Source organism: Gavia stellata, chromosome 4 (genome assembly GCF_030936135.1).
Source record: "Gavia stellata isolate bGavSte3 chromosome 4, bGavSte3.hap2, whole genome shotgun sequence".
NCBI lineage: Eukaryota > Metazoa > Chordata > Aves > Gaviiformes > Gaviidae > Gavia > Gavia stellata.
Genome location: NC_082597.1, coordinates 83,666,449 through 83,691,344, shown reverse-complemented (window position 1 = coordinate 83,691,344; position 24,896 = coordinate 83,666,449). Strand labels below are relative to the sequence as shown.

The following is a 24,896-nucleotide window of genomic DNA, read 5'->3' as shown; positions in this document are numbered from 1 at the left end:
TGCCAGGGATAGTCCTTCCAGGAAAACGAGCTGCTTTGCTTCCTCTGGGTCAAACGGCACTTTTAATCTCCAAGTTACCTGCTAGACATGAGTGGATGGAGTCCCGCGGGATCGTGCCCTAATTCTGTTCAGGCTCACCGCAATTCCACAGCGCTGGGTGTTGCTGCTGAAAATGATACGCACACGGAAGAAAACACTGATTGTCCATCCAGAAACGTACCAATCGCTCGGAAGCCTCACGCTCCGACAAGCACAGGACACGAGGTAACCACGGAGAAACATCCTTTGCTGTTAGTTCTCTTATTCCCTACTCATGATTTTGCCTATTCGCACTGAGGACTATTTCTAACTTTACAACATTAATGCCGGCAGCTTCACTATTACTTTTTCAGTTCAAACTCTTTTTCCCCATCACTGCAGATGCTCAGGTAAATAAATACTCTATCCATTCTGACTTTTTTTTGCTAAGATAAGTGCTGTCGGGAGGAGAACTTCAGGTGCAGTGCAGCTACATAAATCCCAATGATAATACTGTCAAACTAATTTAACAAGATTAATGTAAAATAACGTTAACAAAACATTGAATACCAAGCAGAATCGCCCAAGACCACCCCATCAAACCGGGACAGCGAAATCTGCAATGATCCTGTCTAAAACACCAGTGTTCATTTCTGCATTGCCCTGTATCCGAGAGGCACTGGCAGACCTTCAGGCAGACCCGCTTCCCAACCCATCCCTGCAGACAGAGCTTGGCTAAGGAAAAAGCAGAACAAATACCTCCAACTGCACGCCAAAAAGGAAAAGAAAGAGCAGCTGCTTAGGATCCTACAAGAGAAGAGTTAACGGAGAAAATACTGATGACACTGATGACACAAGAAGAAACTACAGGCTGAGCAGTAGCTAGAAAAATGGGGCAAGGAAATGACTTATCAAGATGCTGAAGCAAGCCTTTTAAATATCTTTAAAAACCAGAGGCCTCCTCCACGGGCGGAGAATTCTGGCTACCAGAAAAGTCGTTCACCTCCAGGCAGGAGCTGAGACGCGTTCCCAGGTCCCAGAGTATAGACATAGTCTGTGCAGACATGGTAACAGAGCGCTAAGGGTCAGGGTGGGTGGCTTCATCCACCTTTATCGTGCTAAGCTAATATTCAAGCTACAGACCCACTTCCTGGTTAAATAACATCCAGAGGCTGAGACTCCTTTTGACTCAAGATAGGCACAGTTTCCAGACCCTTTGACTTCAATCCTGTAAGGGAGAATGAAAGACACGATTACTTTGACATCCACAATCAAATAATGCAATAGAGCAAAGGGAACTACGGGGATCACAGGTTCTTTGTACAAAGCCTGATTTACCACAGACAAGGCATTGCAGGAGGATGATAGCTTGCGCTTTGAAGAGAACACCACAAAGATTGTCTTTTTTTAATGGGACCTGGCCCCCAGAACGCAAAACCTAGGACTTGCAGTACTCCTGCATCTTGTCTAGTGGTCGCTTAATGTGAAATACGCCCTTAGAGTGGAGACTGGAATTCAGGTTTGCCCTTCTCAAGGATGCTGCGGTATCAAGACTGGCTCCCACCTTTGACTTCCACATCCTTCTTTACAGCTAAATCGTTCCAGCAGAAGCTGTGAAACAAACGCCTCTCTCATTTCCCTCTTCCTCAGAACTGAACACGGCACTATGGTTAAGGGGGTGGTGGAAAACAGGAAGCGAACCTCAGTTTCCACATCGTAGGTGTCCCCATGTAAGAGGTAAGGGTCTCCTTCACCAACCGTGTTTTCAAAGTGTTACAGTGTCCTGTGAATAGGCCAACCAACTCATACGGCCTCTGGAAAACCCAAGGGACAAATCCCCACCAGTGTTAACATGACTCTAATAGCAACTGAGCTTAGACATCAAGGTGTTTGCCCTTCTGAAGACAGGAGCGGCAGTTTGAGGCACGCAGAGAGGCAGAAGTCTAAGAATGTGAAGAACTTTGTCACTGAAAATGAAAGCATCCGTGGATGTTTGCATCACAGGCGGGGGATAAGCAAGAGTGGGGAGGACTGCAATTTTCAACTTGAGAAGCCAACGTGCTGCTCACATCTCACATTAAATGCCTAAGGTCTTTATCAGGTCAAGCCCTCAAGTCTTGGGAATGAACTGAATATAGTCATGCACCACTAGTAACATCACAAACTTAAGAGTATTTAAATTTTCCACTTTTTAAGTTCATTTCAGACTTGTGACACCTCAATGCTTATTACCGTCACTGGTAATTCTACCAACTCCTGCTGGCAGCTGCCCCAGGATGAGAAGCAGCAGTCCCTGAGAAGATGGGACAGCCATCAGTGAGAGGAACAAACCGCCCCACACCTGACACCGGTGGGACAGAACACGGGGCCATGACCACAAAGCAGCTCATGCAACATAAATTCACAGCCTCACCTTTCCCTCCAGCAGCCTTGTTTGTAGGCACATGCCACAAGAAGTATGAAAACATCTCTCGAAACCTCTGAAATATCTTTGCTATAAACCTCATGGAGGTTGCACGCAGGTTTGCACTTTTGCAAAGTATATTTAATAGTGAGGAATTTGTGTTGTTGTAATCTTCCATTCCTCCCCCCGTTGCTTTGGTATCTTGGTGGTCTTGGTTTAACTTTCACTTTCCTATACTGTTTGTTACCATGAGCTCCCGTCTCATGCTGCTTCTGAACCTGGCATTACAAATAGATCTCCGAACTTTCATCTCTCCCAGTTTTAACAACGCTATGGGAAATCTTTGTTGTATTCCATGCTCTTTCCATTGTCATCCCTTCAACATCATTACAGATATTTCTTTCAAGTCACTGTCTGTATCTGTATTAGTTATCCTCTCTTACTCCCTTATAATCTAGTATCACCAGCAAAACCCCTCACCATCGACTTACAGTTTATTGTCTAACGCTTTCCCATTTACCCAAAAGAACTCTTCATTTCTTTTATAGAGTCCAATCCACGGGTCTTGCTTTGTTATCTTCACCATAAAACTCTGTAGGAATAAACCCGTATGAGAAAAGAAGTTTTGCATGTTCAGTCCAGTTATCAAAATACAAAGTCTTTGATCCAGGGCTAGAAAGCAAAACAATGCCCTTCTCCCAGAAGAAACAGTACTAAAGATTAAACCTACAGAGTACTGCAGCATCGGGATCTTGTGTGATCCACAAAACTGAAAGAGAACTTTACAATTTGATCAGAAATCAAATGGATTAATTTTGAGACAGGATCCCTGCAGCACTCAGATACTGTAGTGAAAGAAATGCCAACTATGAGTGTGCAAGTATACTACTGAATATTAAGAACTGCTATGGAACTGCAAATGCATCATTTTACTGTCTCTCCACAAGAAATTCTTCAAAGAACGATGAACACCTTTGCAGCTAATGCATTTCTCCATCGCTGATATGTCTTCATCATCTTGAGTTGTTATTATCAGCTAGCAAGGATTTATGGAAGACATTTTAGAGATTAGTTAAGGAAGATCCTTGCCCCAGTGCGGGCCACAGAATTGACATCTGCACCCAGTACACCCATCATACTGGTGTCTGTGATGGGGTTGACTGACCTAGAGAGAGGCTGTTTTAAAATATCAAGGTCTGTAACAGATACGGAAGAATATGTTCTCCCAGGTCTTTGTACTAGGTGGGATCTTTCCTAACATTGTGGCGTAATACAGAAAAAGATGCTCCCAACTGTGGTTAGGATAACCATCTCCTAACTCCAAAGGTCAAGACTAACCTATCTACCTTGGTTGTCATTAACCTATCTTGCTAAGAGAGAACAGTTGTCCAATTAAAGATAAATGAGATGCATCAGTGTTTACCCTGACAGTTACCTTCAATGTGAGTATTTATAGCTGTGAGCAGCACCAAATTTAACTCAGGTAAGCCTCGGGCACTTTCTAAAACATCAACTGCTAAAACCGATGTTTGAGGGGAGAGAAGGCACGCAGCTTTCTGCAAGCTGCGACTCGTCGCGGTCTTTGCATCATCAGCTTTCAAACTGTTCAGCTGAAGAGGCTGGAACACACTGGTTCATTGTGCAGCTCCCTAGAAGTGAGATGGGGTGAAACCAGACCCCTCCCTTACCAGTTCCTGATGATTTTCGATCACCAGGAGGGAAGCATTGTGCAAAGAGCAGAGGCTCTGACTAGAGTTCCAGTTGGCTTCACTCTCTGAGAGGAAGTAGCATTTCCTCTGGAAATACAGCCAACCTGATGGACAGAGGTCCAGGGAAGGACAGACAGGAAAATCTTTGGCCAAAGAACGGTTTACTGCAAAAAGAAAAAAAAATAAATTAAAATCTACCTATTTCTTCCAGCTGGAAAAGGTTTCTGGAGCTTTTTAACTTGCTTTCTGACTGCATCATCTAATCTCATCTAAGTGTAACCACAGTGTTATTACTTCTGCCCAGCAGAAATAATTATTGTAAACTAATTATATACTCTGGTTCCTGCGCCCTTACGGTTGCTGACATACCTTTAAAGTGATGATCAGGGGCAGGTTGGTAGAAGTAGCTAAGAAGGTGATCATAACATATCCTCCAAGGACTCTTCTACAACTTAAGCATTTCTGACAACCGTAGTTTTTGGAAGCGTTGCTTCCTTGCAGCTGAATTAATAGTTTTGTTTATTATGGTGTCATTTTTTTTGAAGGGCTACAGATTGGTTGCAGAGACCAATCTTCCATTTGTTTTATTGAACTTAGATTAATACCAAGAGTAAGGTTATAAAATTGAATGCCAGAGGTACTAAACTGAGGACTCCCTGACTGCAACTAGTGGAGTCCTTTCTCCAGCACTTGACCGCAATTTTAAACAGTATGTCATGAGACATCTATTTAGCTTTGAGATAAGGTAAGTTCTGAATAAACCTTTTGAGTTTAACTCTGCTAATTTCTAAGGCTAATTATATTTTCTTTTTAAACGATTTACACACTTACCAAACTGAATACACAAAATCAAAACGACTGCAGTGGTAAGGACTCCAGCAACACCTCGCCATAACCAGATATTTGAGAATAGACCTGAAAAAAGAAATGTCAGGAATTTAAAATAAAACCAGCTGAAAGGGGAGTAGAGCCCAGGATCCACGAAGCTGTTCCAAAAAACGTCGCTCTCCATGGCGAGCAGGTGGGGAGCAGAGCTGAAGACTAAGAAGTGTGTGACATTGAGCTTGTCATCACAAAGCTACTTAGCTAACAAGAACTGTGAATTACTCTGAATTTTAATGACATCATCCAGAACTCAACCTAATAGCAACGTTGTTCCCGACACTCCAAAGTGATCGGAAAAGCAAGAAATGAGCACGGAACAAATGAGGGGGAAGACAGTAAGTTTGAGGTTGACCTGATGCCTAAACGTGGCAGGGGTAAGAGAAATGAGACAAGTCATCAGCTCCGGAGCCCAAAACTCCTGCGGAACATGCAGCCTTACCCCACAGTGACAGCTTTTCAAAGTCTCATCTTCTTCCCACCTCCCTCCCGGGAGCCAGCAGCGAGCTGGGTTCGGAGCGGGGAAGGACCCACCGCCTTGCCTCCGCCGGGTCTTGTGCCAGACTTCGCAGGCAGTGGGAAGGGGCCTGAAAGGCGGCAAAGGGGGGGTCCCTTCTCACCGGTGGTCACTCTGCTGCCAGCACGGGGGTCTGCCCGGGCAGCCCCCTACCCCTGCCAAGCGCCAGAGCAGCACGCCGGTGGGTTTACCTGGCCTCCACGCACAGCCTGAGCCCCACGGCACGCTGGCACGGGGCTGACTCCCAGCCGGCCCCACGCACGCCGCGCTCCACGCGATGCCCGCTACCTCCCGGGGCATTTCTCGGGTGGGTCTTGCAGCCCGGAGCCGGCCGCCGGCCGTCTCCCCGCCAGCCCAGGCCTGCCCCGGCTGGCCGGCGCCCCTCCGCGCCGGGACCTCCACCGGCCCGGCCCCTCCGCGCCGGGCGGACAGCCGGAGGCGTACCCCGGCCGGGGCGGGGTGGGGGGGGGGAGTTCCAGCGCCCGCCGGCCCCCGGGACGCCGCGGGGCAGCAGCAGCCGCCGAGCCCAGCCCCAGGGCCCCGCTCCCGGGCCGGGCGGAGCGGGGCGGGCGGCGGCCCAGCCCCGGGGCGGGGGGCTGCACGGCGACGGCCCCCCGGTCTCCTGGCTCCCCGCCCGGCTGCGGCCACGGGAGCCCCCGCGGCGGGTGTGTGTGTGTGTGTGTGTGCCCCCGGCCCCTCTCCCTTTGCCCCTTCACCTTTGCGGGTCCCCATCGCCCGCTCCGGGGAGCCGCCGCCCTCGCCGCCGCCGCCCCCTCGGCGTCCCATGGGTGCGGAGCGGCTGCCCCGCCGGCCGGGGAGATCACGGGGCCGGAACTGCCGGAGCGCCCGGCCTCGGGGGCGGGGGGGGGGGGCGGCGGCGATCCGGTTCCCCCGGCCCCGGGCGTGGCCCCGGGGGAGCGGGGAGGGGGCCGGGCCCCGCCGTGTGCCTCGTCCCGGCGCGCGGGGTCGGTGCCAAGAGGAGGGGTCGGTGCTAGGAAAGGGGAACGGGACGTGGCTGAAGAAGAACTTGGCACCCACCGGATCCCGCCGTGATTCTCTGACATCAGCGGATTTGGGGACGTGGGAGGGAACCTGACGTAAAGGCAGAAGGCTCTTGCCGCCTTTGTATTTAAATGTGGGCTGCTTAAAACTTCTTCTCCGGGGAGAACCTGGCCAGCGGTTTGCCTCTCCCGGGAGGGGGTGAAGCCCGGTGATGCTGACCTGCCAGCGGTGGGGATGAAGGTGAAGCAGCAGTTGCAGTGTTGCTTGTGAGACAAGGGCCGTACAGGTCAGGAGGTACGGACACTTCATCTGGTCTGCTGTACAGACCGTTGTCTGGTCCAAGTACAGACACAGAGACGGCACAGCCACTTCATGTGGTTTGCTGTACCGACCGTTGTCATCTGGTCCGAGTACAGACACAGTCACGGTACAGCCACTTCATCTGGTCTGCAGTACAGGCCATCATCTGGTCCGAGTACGGACACAGTCACGGTACAGCCACTTCTTCACCTGGTGTGCAGTACAGGCCATCATCTGGTCCGAGTACGGACACACAGACAATACAGCCACTTCATGTGGTCTGCTGTACAGACCGTCATCTGGTCCGAGTACCGACACAGAGATGGTACAGCCACTTTATCTCATCTGCTCTACAGACCGTCATCTGGTCCGAGTACCGACACAGAGATGGTACAGCCACTTCATCCGGTCTGCTGTGCACAGTAACTGGTTTCCTTACAAGAGATCTTGGGTGTGTCGCATGTTCAAATAGCCAGAGGAACGCGGCTCTCTTCAAGTCAACGTGCGGGCTCTGTGTGCAGCTGAGGAAGAATTCGGTGACGGTTTATCCCAAACAGGCATCCGTCTGTACCTGAGGAGAAAACTGTAAATAGAAAACCACGAGAACGGAGGGTTACACCTTATGCTTTCATTGCAGCCTCCAATTACTTTGCTTGTCAAGGATTTTGAGCAGTAGTCAGGTGCTGAAAATTATCTCCAGGTGTTTATATTTACAGGTAGTAAAAAGCCATATAAACTTCATACTTCCATAAATATAAATTGACTTGCAGTTGATTTTAGCCTTTGTTTGCAGCAGATGCTCATTTAAGCGATGGATGGGGAGAGCCCAGCATGCCTGGGATGACACTTGAGAAGAAACAGAACGGCAAAAAGGTGAAGAAGAATCCAAAAGATATGTGCGAACAAGGCTTAAAGCACGGTGGCTTCAGGGAAGTTAGGGAACTGAAGATTCCCAGGAGAGCGAGACTGGGAGAGGGAGGAGGTGATGGGTCCAGAGAGCACAAGCTGTAGACACTTTAAGAGGTTTTGGGAGACCTGAATACAGAGGGGCAGGGAATAAGGGTGAAGTATGGAAATTAGGACAGCAGGGAGGTTCAGTACCTGTTTCGTATAGAACAGATTATGCATACAAGGAGATAGTGGAATACGAAGGTATGTACTCTAAGAACAGGTTATTCGGCATTTATTCACTCTGAAGAAGTGGCTTGCTCTCTTGCCACTCAAACCTGCCTGTCAGTGAGGTCAAAAATAACTTACTGTGGCTTATAACCGCAGAGCATTCACAGGTGCTCTTTTCACACTTCCTCACCCAATAATACAGAAGATACTTTTGACAGTTGCAGGCCATTCTCCAGGCTGAGAAAAAAACCTGAGAACCTGTAAAATCTTCAGTTGTGAATCATTGGATGCTCCAAAATACTATAGGTATAACCCCAGATACTTTTAACTGAGATACTTGAGCTTTGCTTTCCCAGATCAGTTTAGTTAAGACACCTCCAGACTGAGGAGTATGCAGGCTGCTGCCATATATTTTATTTTTTAATCTGCATATTTGGTTTCATGAAATGTTCCCCCATTTTATAAAATGAAGATTGAAAAAGAAGGTAGGAATTTCTTAAAGGAAAAATGCAAAAGTAGCCTCCATAGCGAATCACTGGAAGATGACTTTAAAATATCGCCATGGTGTAGGGAGAAAATGCAAACATTCTAAGTAAAAAGCGTGGCATTTTCCAAAAGAAATTGTTTTCTCTGGAAAAATAAAGGCCCCTGCAAAACTAGGAATTTCATGGGACTGACTCAAAAAGTTACACCCCAGTTACACCTCGCTGCTACCACAAATCATCTTTGATTACCTTTTGTCACCCACTAACACGCTACCTCTAACTTTGCTGGAGAATTGCATTCAAGATCTGAAAGGCGAAATCACTGCGCCTCAGAAATTTAGAGGCAGAGCACGTGCGTAGGAAACGCCTGCGCTGCCGTCACAGCCGCACGCTGTGGAGATGCCCGAGTTCCGCTGTCCCCAAACGGCTCCCACCCTAGTCACCATCTCGCTGTGATGGCACAGGCTGGGGTGGGCTGGTTCACCCTGCTCTTGGTTGATTTGTTGGTCCATCTCTAGCTCCCTCCCCAGTCAATAGAAGAACTATTAGTTCAAAATCTTTAGTCAGACCTTAAGGCGTCTGTACCCCAAACAAGACATTAACTTCTGATATTTTGGGGTGCTCTGGAAACTCTTGTAAAGTCTGCATGTGACATCAGGCAAGCGTTGGTTTCTTAAGGTCCCACTGAACCGGGCCAATCCATTTATTAGAAAAGGAGCTGCATGAATGTTGTGTTTCTTTCTCCATTCTTTAAAGCTAGTGACCCTCCACTGTTCCATCAAGTACCTCTCATGCAGCAAAAAGCACAGCTTATTTGTGATGTTTCGATTGTAGTTCCCCAAAGCCTCCTGATCTCAGTAGCCCTCTGTACCATAGCAATCCTCCCAGTAAACGAGAAGGAGGAAGGTACAGAAAGATTTGCTTTTTGCTTACTATTCCTGAAGTTTATTTTTCATTAGTCCTGTGTTCAGCTGAACAAAAATACATTCCTTTCTTGATAGTTATGAATTTTTTACTATTCTAGTGCCTATCACTTTTTGAGGTGATATATTTTCAGGATGATATTGAGAGGTCCCTGCAATTCCCAAAGTGAAATCGTTCCACAAATGCGTTTGCTTATCTTTAAGTTGCAAACATTTCTGTTGTATAACATGAAACTAGTCAGATGAGTAAAAATAATATGGGAAATATCCATGTTTTAGACAATAAAATGAAAGAAAAAGATGAAGGATGAATGTAGTAGAAATAATGTTGGGCGGCTTGTGGGACATCATGTGTGCTTTGTCGTTTTGAACATTAAAAAAGTTATTCTCCTTTAGAAAGTATTTAACAGACATATTAGCAGATTGTATTTACTGCAGAAATTAAGTTAGTATTTGAGATGCACTAAGCATTTTATGAAGTGCCGGGTTAAGAATGCTGCATATGTCAGACAACTAGGTCTTTTACACCAAAAAAGCTCAGTTGTTCAGCTGCAGAAGTCTTGCAAAACATTATTTTGGAATGTTTTGGAATAGGAGGTGCAAGAGAAAGGATTCCAGCTACGTTATCAGCTGCGTTTGTATTTTTGGTGAGGCTAGTATTCACCAGGATTGTTATTGACTCTTCTATAGCACTTGTGCGTTGTTATTATGTAGGAGAAGCCATAGCCCCCCTCTTCAAGAACTGACAGTCTTAACACTGAAAATTACCTGGGGGAGGATAGAAGTAAGTAGGGAGGGTTGGAGTACAGAAGGGAAAACACCACAGCATTTTAACGACATGAAAGCAATTAACACCAGTAAGCTGAATAAACCAAATAAAAATATAAAAATAAGCATGACAGGGAGATTAGGGTGGAAACCTCAGATGATACGAAGAAGCTTATTTGGCTTTATCTACAGAACCTGATGGTCGGGCCATCAGAAACGATTAGTAGCTGTACTTCCTGTAAGTGTTATCTTTCAGGAAAGTGCAGAATTTCTTTATAGATAATATGTGATTCACCATAGAACAAATATCACGTTTAACACCTTGAAAATTCACTCACCTTTTGAAGCCTTCGCAGCCACAAACCAAAAAAGCTTCCAGAAAAGCGCAATCGTAGATTTTGCCAGTTGAGTTTGGTGTCATCATGTTACCCTGTACGGGTAGCTGGCATCAGAAGTTTCTCCCCAAAATGTCTGCAGGCTGTGCATCTGCACCAGGAAGCTCTTCGAGGCCAGAACTGAAACGAGACCACGCAGCTACATCATCAGCCAGAGCCCTCCATTGCTTCTACTGATAGGTCCATTCTTGACTGAACAGAAGAAAGGAGCGCGCGCAGCCATCACCTGTGACTTTTGAAGTGGTGAGGCACCCTGACATGGGCTTGACAGAGCTACTCGACTCAGTTTCCTGCTCAGCATCCTGTTCAGTTGTCTCACGGCTGCAAGCGGCGGAGCCCAGCACCCTCCGTCAAAGGCACGAATAATATTTGGACTGCTCAGAAAGGTTTCTTTTCCTAATCTGTATCAGTTTAACAGCTTTTCTTCCCAGCGCTGCCTGCTGTAGTTCTGGAAGGTACTGTAGCAAGAAGTACTGTCCTCCCTGGTGGACCAAAACAAGAGAAGGATGTTGTATGAGACATGCAGTAAGAGACCTGCATGGGGTAATGGGTCTGCAGAGAGATCAGATCATCTCACGGTATGAGGACTATGTGCTAAGAAGGAAACCTATACACCGCTGATTTATATGGGCATTGTAATATTGTCAGTGCTATCCTTCACCATATTCTTTATGTGTTCTATAAGCCTGCTTGCTGTTTTGACAGCAGATCTACATTGGCAGCACATCATCACTGAACTGTCCACCTGGCAGCAAAAGTCCTTTTCTTGCATTGATACATTTATCAATTAAAACCATATGAATTTTTTTCCATGCATTAACTTCATTTTTTTTGACATAAAATGTCACTTGTCATTGTAAGGTCAATTCACATGTCTTGTTTAGGCATCTGCATTTCTTCACTATCTGTTTAAGTCCTTGATTGCCTAAATAATCCAGGGTAGCCTGAAAATTTTGCTCTGTCAGTACTCTTCTCTTCCACCCCATATAATATTAAATTACTATTAATATTAAATACTTTAGCAACATAACCAAATTAGATCTGGTGGTGGATTAGGCATATTATGGAACTGAAAGTAAGCCTTACTACATAAATACTCAAAATCAGAGTAAGACGGGGAAAAATAATCGGTGTGCATGGCATATATGAGTACTACTTGACCTATTTGTGTTTAAAATACTTATGTCCAATGAGAGTGGCTGATAAGGTGGGAAAAAAATGCTGCAGGTGGTTTGGAAACCAGCTATAAAACCAGAGTATCTGTTTCTTTCACATTGAGGTCCTAGGCAAGATTCTGTATGGTAGATACTTAAAGCGACAGATATGTCTGCCAGGAAGTGCTTGTAGTCTAAATAGAAAAGGTCTGCGTAAGGCCAGAGAGAGAAATGATTGTTATCCACATTTCACTGGTGAGAATCAGTGTGCAGAGGGCTGCAGTCCTCATGGCTACATACGGAATCTATCGGCAGGAGAAAGAAAGGAGAAGACCCAGTCTTATGTGTCATCCTTCCTGTCACGAGATAAGTTTCAATAAACAGATGTCTGAACGAAAAGGAAACTGTAGAACAAATTGCTCAAAGTAGATTTGTTACTGAAGGACTGCGATCTCACGGTCTGCAAGTCATTTGAATACTTTTTCCTCTCTTAATTTAAAAACGCATTTTAATGATATTTAAAGTTCTTGGTTTAGGATGTGAAACAAACACTTCCCTAATTTTAATTTCCCGTCCTTAATTTTTTTCAGTATTCTAAAGCAATCCAAGAGAAGTGATTGGCCCCTTGTACTCGGCGCTGTGTTCAGTTTTGGGCCCCTCACTACAAGAAGGACATTGAGGTGCTGGAGCGTGTCCAGAGAAGGGCGACGGAGCTGGTGAGGGGTCTGGAGCACAAGTCTGATGAGGAGCGGCTGAGGGAGCTGGGGTTGTTCAGTCTGTAGAAGAGGAGGCTGAGGGGAGACCTCATCGCTCTCTACAACTACCTGAAAGGGGGTTGTGGGGAGGTGGGTGTTGGTCTCTTCTCCCAAGTGACAAGTGATAGGACAAGAGGAAATGGCCTTAAGTTGCAGCAGGGGAGGTTCAGGCTGGATATTAGGAAAAATTTCTTTCCTGAGAGAGTGGTGAGACACTGGAATAAGCTGCCCAGGGAAGTGGTGGAGTCACCATCCCTGGAGGTATTTAAAAGACGTGTGAGGAGCTTAGGGACATGGTTTAGTGGTGGACATGGCAGGGTTAGGTTAACAGTTGGACTTGATCTTACAGGTCTTTTCCAACCTAAATGATTCTATGATTCTATAAGAGACTATGTTGGACAGCAAGTAAGAAATGTAACTAAATGACAGCAAACTGTTCTTCCATCTCTTTCTCACCTGCCAACTTAGACCCACAGAGAATGAGGTGGAAAGCAAACTGTACCGGAATATGGATGATTCCTGTAAATGTGGCACTCCACAGATGCGTAGGAACATCAGTGCAGTGCAGCCTGAAGGACAGTTTTCCCACGAGCCTGGAGTTAACACCAGCCCCTTCTCTATCTCCTCTGCAGCCAGCGTGGCCAACTGCATCGCTTGTATCTTTATGGTCTGCAGAAGAAAAGCTGCTGAGACAAATACTGCCTTGTAAGGTCTATGAGAGGAATGAGAAAATGTTTGCCAGTCAACTGCCTAGTGCAAAATAGTATCTCTTCATTGTAAGGACAGAGTAATACCTATTTTTGTTTCCTGTTTTCTTAAAAAAAAAAATAACGGATGGGGAAGGGATCAAGAAGGGCAAGGCACAGAGAATCGTGGAGCATGTGCTTGGAGGGGACTCCACTTTGTCCTTCCTTCTCTCAGTGTCAGTGTTTGTGGGGTGTGCTGTGGGGTGTGATGGAAAGGGGCAGCAGCTCCCCACTCCGTAGGTGACATGTGGGCCAAGGTGATAGTGTGTAGTTGTGGCCCATGACTCTCACTGCGTGGGGCAGCGGGGAGATTACCGTGCAGGTGCAGATGGGGACGGAGGCATGGGCTGCGGCAGTAGCATGGCAGTTCCTGTGGTTGTAGTGAGGTTGTGGTGGTGATGGTAGCTCTCCTGCTTCTGCTTCTGCTCGTGCGGGGAGGATGGTAGGTGCCAGGAAATGAGCTCTCCAGGAGCAGGAGTGCACGCTCCTGCTGCTGTAGCACTTGCCATATCCCACCTAATTGCAGAAAGTGTGGGGGACCAGTCCTTCTTCCTTGCCTGGCCACCATCTCTACTGTTTATTTCCATCCACAGGGGTGGGTTTTCCATCCATAACAAAAATAAATGCTGCCTCCTGCCTCAAAAAGGCTGTGGGAGCAAGAAAAGAAGAGAACATGGATAGAAAATGGTTGCAGAAAAGGACAAAAACAAAGTGAGGGCAAGGACCAGAGGGTTAAAAATAAGGAATTAGAGGAGAACAGCAAGCAGAGCATCCCTCACTGCACCTTTTGGTCCTTGAAAGCACCCTGAGAGCAGCAGACATTGTCCATTGGTGCTCCCCCAGAGACATAATAGGGTGAGAGAACAGAAAAAAGCCTCCCTTTTGTCAGGATCCCACAACAACCTTCCTACAGATAGAAGGCCAGCTTATTCCGGACAGGAGGAACTTAGAGCCATTGTCATTTCTGCACAGATTTCCAGGTGCCAATGGTAAGGAATGATGCCATTCTCTAACAGGGACCAGAAGGGACAAGCCAGCTCCTAGCACAAGTGACCCATGTCTTCATCACCTGCAGAGCTGCTCAACATAATCTTTTCTTAAGTGCTGATGTTCACAACTACATTTGCTCAAAACAGCACTCTGTGCTGGCTTCTTCTTTGAAGACCTAGGTGGCTTTGAGAGTTTTCCTCTTTTCTAACACCTTGCCATTTCAGTGCAGCAGTCTGCACCAAACTAGAAGTGATCAGCCTTGAAAAGCCTCCCTGAAACAGCAGAAGGCTCTGCCAGAAGATATTATGTTCTGGACAGTGGTTGGGGAAAGGTTGATCTGCGATGTAGAGATGGGGGGCTTGCCCCCCTACTTGTTGCATGAGGCATTTGAATGCCAGCAATCCCCAGGATGGAGGGAGTTGCTGACACTTCCCATCCCAAATGAGCATGAGCCAGGTTTAAAACTAGAGCAAGAGATTCCATGCATAAAGCTACAAAGAAAAATACTGTCACTGTTGACAATAAGCACCCATACTGTACAGTTATAAAACATTTTGAAATGCAGTGTCTCTGCCTTGTACCCTGGCAACCCCGAACTATGCTGCTGCAATTTTTGGGTCATTTCTAAGAAGTTCTGACACAATATTTCGTAATGAGGAGTGAACTTATAATACATCTCCAGTATCAAATAGCTGTGGAATTGCCACTGTAAATGACACTTTCCAATTACATTAGGGCTCATGCATGAGGCAAAATGTTCTTTTCTGCCACTGTGAAGACACAGCTTCAAAGAGATTTTGAGGAGCTGGTATTCAGAGCTTGAAGCTAGCTCTCACGCTGTTCTAGCAGTATGCACTCCGTCGTTCTTGGAGTACAGTTGTTGCTGTTACTGATTGTTGCTGTAATACTGATTGTTGCTATACAATTGATTGTTGCTATACTATTGATTGACACGGTATTACTGATTGCTGGTAGTAATTTGCAATAATAGCTTGTTATATACATATATTCACTTTATTAACCATAGGTATACTTGCTAGGGGTGTTTTTTTGTGGTAGTTTACTTGCTAGTGGTGATTTGCGTGGTATTTGTGGTAATCTGTAATAAGCAGAGAAATTTAGAGGATAAAAGCCTCCATGTCCTTGCGTATTATGGACTCCTGCAAACCCACGGTCACGATCTCCACACACCCGCAGGCCAAATAACCCTTCGGGTTGGGACAAGGTGTCAGCTCACAGGTATGTCAGAAGTTACTGAAACTATAAAGAGTCTGTGGTGTCTCAAAATCTGCACGATAAGTTTGACGTTATAACGACCGTCATCTGACCCAACCCAAGGGATCTGTCTAGAGGTCTGACTCCTTTGCAGAGGGGCTGGTTTTAATTTGGGAAGCCGAGCTTTGCCTGCTTTACGAGGGACACCACACACTGCATTTGCTCTCCCCAGCCCAGGGACTGCCCTTGCCTGCAGTGCGCTCGTGGGGTTTGCTCCTGCTTTTAGCAATTCCTCCTGCAGTCTGTTATGTAGGAGGAAGGAGACTCGTCCCTGCCTCTGCTGTTTGCAGCCCCAGATCCCAGAACCCCCTGCCCTGTAGCACGGGAGGTGTTTTGGGGAGTGGGATTGAGCGGCCGTGCAGGAGAGAGCCTGGAGCAGCGGCAGCACATGTGGAGTTGCAGCTGCCTGCATGCAAGGGGTGACCTGCTGCGGTAACCCTTGGGGCATGGGGGGAAGTGGGGGGTGGAGGAATCAGGGCTGACTTTGGTTTACCTTGACTTTGTTGTTGGGGAAACCACCAAACCCCATCAAAACAAACATGTGCAAAACCACACTGAAGGGAGCCGTGTAGTTTATCGCAAGGTGTTGTAGAGACACACACTTATGGTTGGGACCTTGTTCCTGTATGGCTTTGGGTGTCTGAGGTGGGTATGCTGCAACATGGGTGGAGCTGGTGTGACCTACTAGGTCACTTCTCAGTTCCCAGCAATGGCTTCTGACACGCTATTTGCTGGGTCAGGCTGAGACCAGGGGAAGTTAAAGCTGCAGGAACGCTTTGTGCTCTGCTACGCAGTTATAGCTGGCTGGCACAAAATGTTTTGGGAGAAAGCTATCCTGTAACATGTATGGAATAAATGCATGGTATGGACAGGGAGCTTTTTGATTGACAAATGAGTTTTACAGAACACCCTCAGTCTGCATTTATTGTAGCAACTAGACGTGCAAGGATGAACAGAAATCGGTATTTTAGAGAGCCCTTGGGTAGAGGAGGAAACAGTAACAGAACCTTTCCCAATCCTTTCTTGAAGAAATTAACATTATAATGGGTATTTCCCCATCTCCTTAATATATGATGATCTCAGATGTTTGGTGGCTGTGGTGTGCTCGTCTGACTGTCCTGACTGAAAATCCCTTTGCCCTCTCTGCTGTTAGCTCCTTCTACAACGCACATTGGATCGCTAAGGACTCCGGAGGACTCAACCTGAAACAGGTTGGTGTTTCTTCTGACTCAAGACTCCTGAAGCTGAGCCACCAGACTGCCCAGGCAGCAAAAAAGGCCAACGACATACTGGGCTGCATTAGCAAGAATATAGCCATTCCGCTGGGGGAGGTGATGGCTCCCCTCTAATCAACCCCTGTGAGACCACATCGGGATTCCTGTGTCTAATTTGGGATGCCCCAGAATAAGAGAGAAGCGGGGGTACTGGAGTGAGCTTGGTGCAGGGGTAGAGGGCTGAAGCACATGATGTACAGAGAGATGTTTTGGGACCCAGGTTTGCTCAGACTTGAGAAGGCTGTCTAAAACTAGATAATAGGAGAGTGAGGAGAAGACAAAGTTGGACGCTTCTCAAAGGTGCACAGTTAAAGGACAACAGGCAGTGGACACAAGGTGCAACATGGGAAATTCCAGCTTCATAAAAGGGGAAAAAATGTTTTACCATGAAGATAATAAGGACCAGATGCCCAAAAAGGTTGTGGAGTGTCCATCCTTGGAGATACTGAAAACTTGACTGGACATGACCCTGAGCAAACTGCTCTAACTGGACCTGCTTTGAGCAGGAGGCTGGACTAGAGACCAGAAGACCCCGCAACTTAGATGACTCTGTAATACTTTGTGGTCAATTCCTTTGTGTACTCGTAACACAGTCAGTTTCTGTAAAACTGGCAGTTGAACCAAAAAATTCTTCCTCCCATCATTTCCTAGTTAGGTTCACATGTGACTTCAGTTGTTCCAGTTTGGTAAACTCCCAGCAGGCTGGAACATGTACCTTTAGCATAGACTTCCTTGCTTAATTTTGTTGGCAATAGCCATAGGATCTTGTCTTCCATGGGATGATTTTGTGAATCACTGGCACTGTCAGGGCTGTGATCTCATTAAAACATTAGAAATCAGTTCTGCAAGAGTCTATAGAGCTTTTAGGCCTTTGGGTCTATAGCAGTGCTGGCTATAGTGCCCCAGGGTCATCTTCCTCTTGTTTTTACTTCCATAGCATGCTACTCAATCAACCGGCCTTGCTGTATGCTTGGCTACATGGTGCTACCGCTGAAAATAGAGGTGAGGTAGCTGGAAAAACAGCTGTTGCCCTGTTTCAGTGGTTTTGGTTTCCTGACTTGAGTCAGGCTGGAAAATAAGTAGTGCTTATGACACGAGAGCGTGGCCATGCAGTGAGGAGGATGGTGAGGGTGGAGACCTGTTTAAGCTTTCATAAGGAGCACTACCTAGAACATATAACCAGAGCTGCAGGGTATGGTTCTGTGATAGGTGTGAGTCGAAGTGCCAACTCACCATCACCAGAAAGGTCTCACTCACTTTGCAGCCACCTGTATGTAGTTCTCTCTCTTCCCCGATTGCTCCTTCTCTGTCACTCATCCGATTGTGCTATAAACTCATGCAGCTTGCTCACACAGAAAAAGAAACACCTTGCTTTTTCTGAATCAATTTCCAGAGGTGGTCAGCTGAATTGACTCCGCATGTAGTCGGATAGGAATGAGAACTGTCTCGAGGTAAGTGGCAAGAAGAGGGGAGGACATAGGATGAGTGCATGGGATCTCCTCTTTTTGGCAGCAGTGACCTGTTAAATTAGCACATGTCCTACTGTGGAACCTTATTCTAAGCCACTTCACGTAGTTTCATGCTTTAACCTCTAAGTAAGGAAATTGGGAAGGGAAAAAGCCTGTATTAAAGAATCGATAGGATCCTCCTGCCCATTCATTAAATGTAGTCTAGGAGTTGTTTCTTACATCTCCTTTTATACTGGTTATTCCAAAGGCAGGTGTTGCTCTGAGTTTTGATGCATAAAAGAGGTAAATAAACATGATGCTGATGTGTCGTTGCCTGGCATCAAGCTATAGTTTGAGCTATATGTTAAAAGGTTGTGTCTGGATCACTAGCGGACATGCAGGTCCAAGGGAGGAATTGTCTGGGTCCTGGTGTCACAAAGCTAATGTGAATCTTTTCATTCTGTTCAGGATTTGAGGGACAGAAGGAGTGTGTGTCCAAAGTGTGCTTCACTTTTCATGCAAGCTTTCATGAAAGCTTTGCTCCCCCTTCCTCAGATGTGAGAGTATCATCAGGTGAGATTAGCAGAGAAGTGGTATTTATTAGCTGTCATTGCTGTGTTTGGTATGTCTACTCTGTAGGTGAGACGTGCGTGCAAAACTCTGCACAGAAAAACAAAGGTGAAAGATAAAGCTATAGTGGTGGACGCCTCATCCCTCCTTTGCAGTGCTGGTGTGGAGAACGGCAAGTTTGGGATCAGGCAATGACTGTTAGAGTGGAAGATGGTGGAACAAACTACTTAGGTGAAACCGTGGTAAGACTTGTTTTCGTGCAGTTACTGAACTTGGTTCATCTTTTCCCTAATAAGTGGTATGTCTTGACAGAGTACGTGTTCAGCTGAGGAGCAATTTTAAATACAGGAGATCCAACTCTTTCAGCCAATACTTATGTTCTAGTCATACAAACTTGCAGACTTACAAAAATCTGATTTAGCTGAAATCCTGGGGGAGGCTGAAGTGAAGAAACTGGTTTCAGTAGGTTTACTGTAGAGCTGATGGAGAGGAGGAAAGGACAACAAACAACTGGAATTAGGTACCCAAGTTTGCTGTCTAAACCTGAGCAATATGAATATCACCCACCATGTCACTATTTTTCTGTAAACTAGTGCATGTGCAGCACTGAAGCACTTCTGTGCTGTTACCCAGCAAAAAGTTTTGTTCCTTAACACGGCAGACACTGGATGGTTCTTGTTGTTCTTTCTCTCTGAGTTGCAGGCATCTGAAAGCAAGGAGCCCAGCTCAGAAAACAGTCATCACACTGTGGTAAAATGGGAAAAAAAACAACAGGAAGCAAAAGAACGAACTAAGTGCAACAATCTAGGTAAAGAGATTATGATTAGCTGATTATCTGTGCTTCTTTTATGTGAGTAACTAATCTGGATCATTTTTACAGATCTTTAGGGTGAGGCTTTGCACACTTACTCCTTTATACGGCGTAGCTCTATAACTGACCCATAGGCTTGAAGTCTGCATCATCATACTCCGTTCCTGTCTGCATTGCTTGTTCTGTGAGCTTGGGCAAAAAGCTTATGAGACTTGCTTCGTGCTTCTGATCCTCTCCTGTGCTTGCCCTGAGTGCCATGGAGGGCTGATGCTAAGGGCTGGTGGGTTTGCGTGTGTGCCTTGTGTATCTGAAATGACTCCTGACTTGTGCGTACACAGCTCTGCAAGCATTAAGACAGGTGTCGGCGATATCAGATGAACGAGTACAGCCATCATTCTTAAATTAAAACTCAGATGTTGTATTAAACTCCCCTTGTCTAAGATACTGCAGAAATCCTAGTTTGTCCTTCAAGTAATGCAGAAGAAAATGGGGAGCAGTAGGTGGTGTATCATAAACCTGTTCCCATCTTGCTTTGATTTCCAGAAATGTTTTCTGTTACCGTATGAACATGTTGGGAAGGCAGGCTTTCCTACTGAAGCCTGACAGATGTTCCTAAGTGTCTCCTTCCCTGGGACAAGAGGAAGTATTTTGAAACGGGGACAAAGAAAACAGTGGATGAATGGGGATTAAGGAAAGATCCCATTTGCTAGACAAAAAAATAATATTCTCTCTGAGAAGGAGGCAGAGCAGTGAGGGCAGAAACACACAGCCAAACACTGCGAGTGGAAGAGAGAGAACTGCGTATAACCAAAAAAAACCCAAAACCCTAGATCAAGGCTCTTCTCGTAGAAGCTCTCAGAGAAGCCACAGGGAGTGAAGCACTAAGTGTGACCATTCAGAAATGCAGGTACTGTGGTGTCTAAGGGTGAACCAAGAATTTTGACCTCACGTTGGAGAAATGACAGCAAAGCCTGGCCTGTGGTTACAGCCTAAGCAGGTCAAATGGGTGAAGGGTGCAAGCAAAATTAACAGTCACTTGGTGGCAACTTTAGGGGAACTTTGCAATTTCGGGGAAGGGTGAACTAAGTGAAATAAAAGTGCAGAAGGCTGTGAGTTGCTGCGAGTCCTTTCCTTGACTTCTTGAATAGCTGTTTGCAGAGCCTGCAGACTGCCTGGCCGCTCTCTGCAGTTCTTCCTCTGGGCAAAAGAGGGAAGAAGAAGCTGTCCCGTTGCCTCAAATCGGGGTAATTTCTTCTATGCAGCACAGGATCTTAAGGAACTGAAGGGTGAAATAGGAGGGGAACCCCTCTGTCCTCCACTTTTTACCTCTTACTCGCCAAAGTGATAATTGTGTTTATTTCAGCCTGTTGGGTTCTACATCCTGTCACAACTTTAACTCTGTCTTTTTTTTTTTATTTCCCCAGTTCCAGGTCACTAGAAGCAGATGGTAATACTGTGCCTCCCTCAAATTTCACTCCTTTGCATAGTACTGAGGATAGTCCCTCATTATCCTCTTGCCTCCCTAGAAAAGAGAATATCCAACAGGAGAGCCAAAATAAAAAGTCACACAAAATAGTAGGTTTTGGTAATGCCACATGTAAAGAAGGCCTTTGACTCATCCACTAGCTGCCAAGAGCCTTTACACTCAGTAAAAATCAACAGAAGAGATTATTTACCTGTGCACAAGAAGTCATTGTCTTCTGGTAATCAGGGTCTGTCAGAAGTACAGGGTGGAGAAGGCACAAAGAAAAGCCAGCAAGGAGACAGCCAGATGAAGAAGGTCTTGGAAACATGGGGCAGTATAGCAGAGCAACAAAGAGAGATGCAGGAGAGCCTGACTAAGGTTTACAGCTGTTTAGAGGAGAACAAGAAGGTAGCAAAACCCCTCCTTGGTCTGCCGGCATGGAACATGAACCAAATCCTGCCATGACACAATTCTATACTGGATATACCAAAAGATACACCAAGCGTTTGTGCCTGTGTCACCAAAAGGTTAATCTGAAGTGAGGCAGGAGAGCAAGTACCTGGAGAAGTGAGAGTCCATCCGCTGTTTTCATTTCGTCTGGTTGTAGCAAAAGATTTGTGCCAGGTTCTGAAATCCTTTTTCTAAACTGGCCCATCAAAGGACAGAGTGCTGTTTGTTAGAGTGTTTTAAAACTAGGGCTAATTGCATGTTTTCTTGAATTATGAAAAAATATATGGAGAGCTCCTTTTGTGTTCATATTTTTTTGCCTAGGTTTGTATGTTGATCGGAGAAATTAAAACAAAAAGCCTCTGCATGTAGTAGGCAGACTAAATGCAGACTAAATGAAAGGTTTGGACATCCTGACCTAATCATTCTTTCTTAGAGTATGTCTCAACTGTAGTGGTGTAAGATAGATTAGAAATGGGTAGTGATTTTGGGGAATGTGGAGCCATCTCCACAGCTCCTGCCTGTTCAGCAAGAGTTGTGCATCCATAAGTAGTTTAGTACCGTCCCAGTGGCTTGTCACTGTTGGGTGTCTGCTCTTGGAGAAGTTTCTGTCTTAGCTTCAGAGTGGCTGTAACACGTACTACTCTGTTTCTTCAGCATAAGAGGACTCGACCTCGTAGGCTTTCCACGGCTTTCAGGGTTCTCGGTAGTTAGCTCACTGCCGGCGCTGGTGGGTGCAGTGCGCGTTGCTCTAAAGAGCCGGCTCTGCGGGTACAGTACAGATTTCCTGCGCAGAAGGTGATACCACTTGTAAAACATGCTGACTCTGGCATACAGGAGCATGTTGACTCCAGAATGTAACAGCTGCCAGCATAGCCTGCTGCAGTTACCGACCGATTTAATTTTTCTCTTGCAGCTCCAGATAAGGCCCCCCAATTTTTTTTTTTCCTTTTTTTTCCAGTAAACCCATTCAAGGCAGTGGCACAGAGCAATGCACCCATCATTGCTGTTTTTTTTTTTTTTCGTCGTTTGATGGCATCTTTTATTAATGGGGTAGTTATGCCTTTATTCCGTTTTCATTCCTCTAGGGTTGGGAAACACTCTGTTCCTTTGTGCATCGGCAATATTTTGTTTCTTTCAAACATTTAAAAATGTGTTTCATGACTTACAGGTTGTTGCCATAGATCACTTTTGCACAGTGTAATAAACCAGTTGTTCAAAACATGATTGAGTTTCTTTCTCACTTGTTGAATGGCTGCCAGGAAATGAGTGAGGCTGTGTGTTATTGCAGGTCCCTGCACTGGGAGCTTTAGGGAAGGGTACAGGATGTGGTGTGTACATCTGTCTTTCGTGATGATACAACTTAGAAAAGTACAGAGACTGTATCATGGTGTGTGAGAATGTGGAACTGTGCTCTCTGCATGGAATAATCTATTTAATAAAGTGTACCATAATTGTGCTAGGCAATGAATAGAGCTCTTTCTTAATGGTGAGGAATTAATTTGTGTGGGATGGCGTGTTTGCGTGCGTCTGTTTTGCTCAAGATATATATCCTACTATGTTCTGGCAAAAAAAATAGAAGCATGCATAGCCTCAAAATGTATTAATATAAAGCCAGGAAATGCTAACAATTTCTGAAATGCTTCTGAAAGTTTTGATCCATTTTACTGCACATCAATGAGTCAGTAGTCTTATCACTGGAAACTTTTTAACAAGCTCTTGCCTCTTTTGTGTTCAGAAATTGTTAAGTTCTTTTTTTACAAGGACCCTATCTTGTCTAGATTTTATCATTCTGCCTATGTAATCTACTTTCACATCAGTATGAACTCAGACTAATTTGTTGACTGGGCAGTTTCTTGACTCATTGTGGTCATTGTAAATAAGACCTGGCTGAAACCAAAGCACAGAACCATATGATTTTTATTCCATTTGTCATAAATTCTTTGCTGAATTTCAGTGACAATAGTAGGGCACAGCTATAGACAGGGACATGAATGGTGTTTGCCAAACCTTCAGATTGGTCTGCAGTCACTGAATTGGTCCAAAATATAAAGAAGCTTCTGTCTTCACCATAAAGTACTGATGTATTCAGTCATACAAAAGATTGTCTTTCTATATCTCTGACCCATCGTGGTTGGGGGGGACAGGCAAGTGGCAGCCTGGCTAAGGAGCTGTAAGTCAGCACGAGGAGCTTCTGTGAAATGACGCTGGTCATGCACCACAGAAGAAAGGTAATTCTTCAATCTTTGGGGAATGGCAGATGTCACAGATTCTTTGCTGGGGTAGACAGCAATGGTGTGATCTTCTATAGAGACAAGATTCACCAGCTAGGAGCTTGTAAGAACAGGGTTTTCTGATTTCCTATATCTTCTTAATAATGAAATTCTCTTTGGTGGACAAATGAAGAAAACACATGAGGAACACCACGCAAGTGAGTTCAAGTGATCTGCAAAACTGACAAATGTAGGATGTTGCGTGAACTTCAGTTGAAGCCGTTAAGTGAGTGACAATGTGACTTTCAAGATGTACTAGATCACAAAAGGTTCTTCCTGGGTAGTAAAATGAAAGGGTTTTAAAATCCTTTTATGTCTCGGTGTCATAAACAGCTGAAGTGATGAGATGGCTAGCCCTCCCCATATGCACACCAGCTTTCAGTCCCTCTGAGACTGGATTTACTCTGTCAGCCTAGAAAGAACTGATGCATTGTTTTCTTGGGTTGATTTTCTGCTGAGCTAGTGAGCTGTGCAGGCTTCCTACAGCTCCCGCTCAGTGGTGGGGAGCTCTTGGTTTGGCTCATGCCATTTCTTGAATGTGTCTTTGTCTTTCTTATAAAACTGATAACAGAGCATGCAAGTCACCTGTAGGATTTCTGAAAAGGATGTTTGTTTGACTCTCGTGTCGAAAAATCATAGCTGGTTTGAAGATGGATGAAGAATTGTTTTGTGTCCATTTATGCCAGTGTTTGGACAAGATTATATGCTCACAAAAGAGAATCTGGGGAGACTTGGACTGTAGTCTAAAGTGAAGAACTCTCTTCAATAATAATTGCAATGAAATTAGCTTTCCTTGTCTGCAGTAATAGAGTCTGGAAGATTTTTCTAGTCCTCCCTCAAAGTCCTGTCCTTGGGCAGAAGACATTTGTCAATTTTGTGTAACCACAGTTTACACTATCGAATTCTTAATGCTTGAGTCATAGTAATTAAGATTCAACAGAGAGCAGAAAAGACACACAGGGTAGATTCCTGGCAATTACATTCTACAAAATGTTTTCTTAAACTGTAACGGGGTGAGGTAATTACAGTAGATAAGGCTTAGTATGTCAGAGCTCTTGGCTGTATACCTTCCATTTATTCAATGATTTTAACAGTAAGCCAGAAAAAAAAAAAAACACTTCAAGATTTGACAATCATGGTAATGCCTTCAGCATTTTTTCTCACCT

General features: G+C 45.5%; 1 protein-coding gene across 1 annotated transcript; it reads right to left on the bottom strand.

The window, feature by feature from the left end:
• Positions 1 to 1,109: 1,109 nt before the first annotated feature.
• LOC104256378 (C-type lectin domain family 2 member L-like) lies at positions 1,110 to 6,316 on the bottom strand. Its single transcript, XM_059816728.1, has 5 exons — positions 6,247 to 6,316; positions 4,963 to 5,046; positions 4,111 to 4,295; positions 2,914 to 3,014; positions 1,110 to 1,246 (listed from the first exon to the last, which is right to left on the bottom strand). The coding sequence occupies exons 1-5, from the start codon at positions 6,314 to 6,316 to the stop codon at positions 1,129 to 1,131; spliced, it is 558 nt and encodes a 185-aa protein (XP_059672711.1). The 3' UTR covers positions 1,110 to 1,128.
• Between the last annotated feature and the right edge of the window lie 18,580 nt (positions 6,317 to 24,896).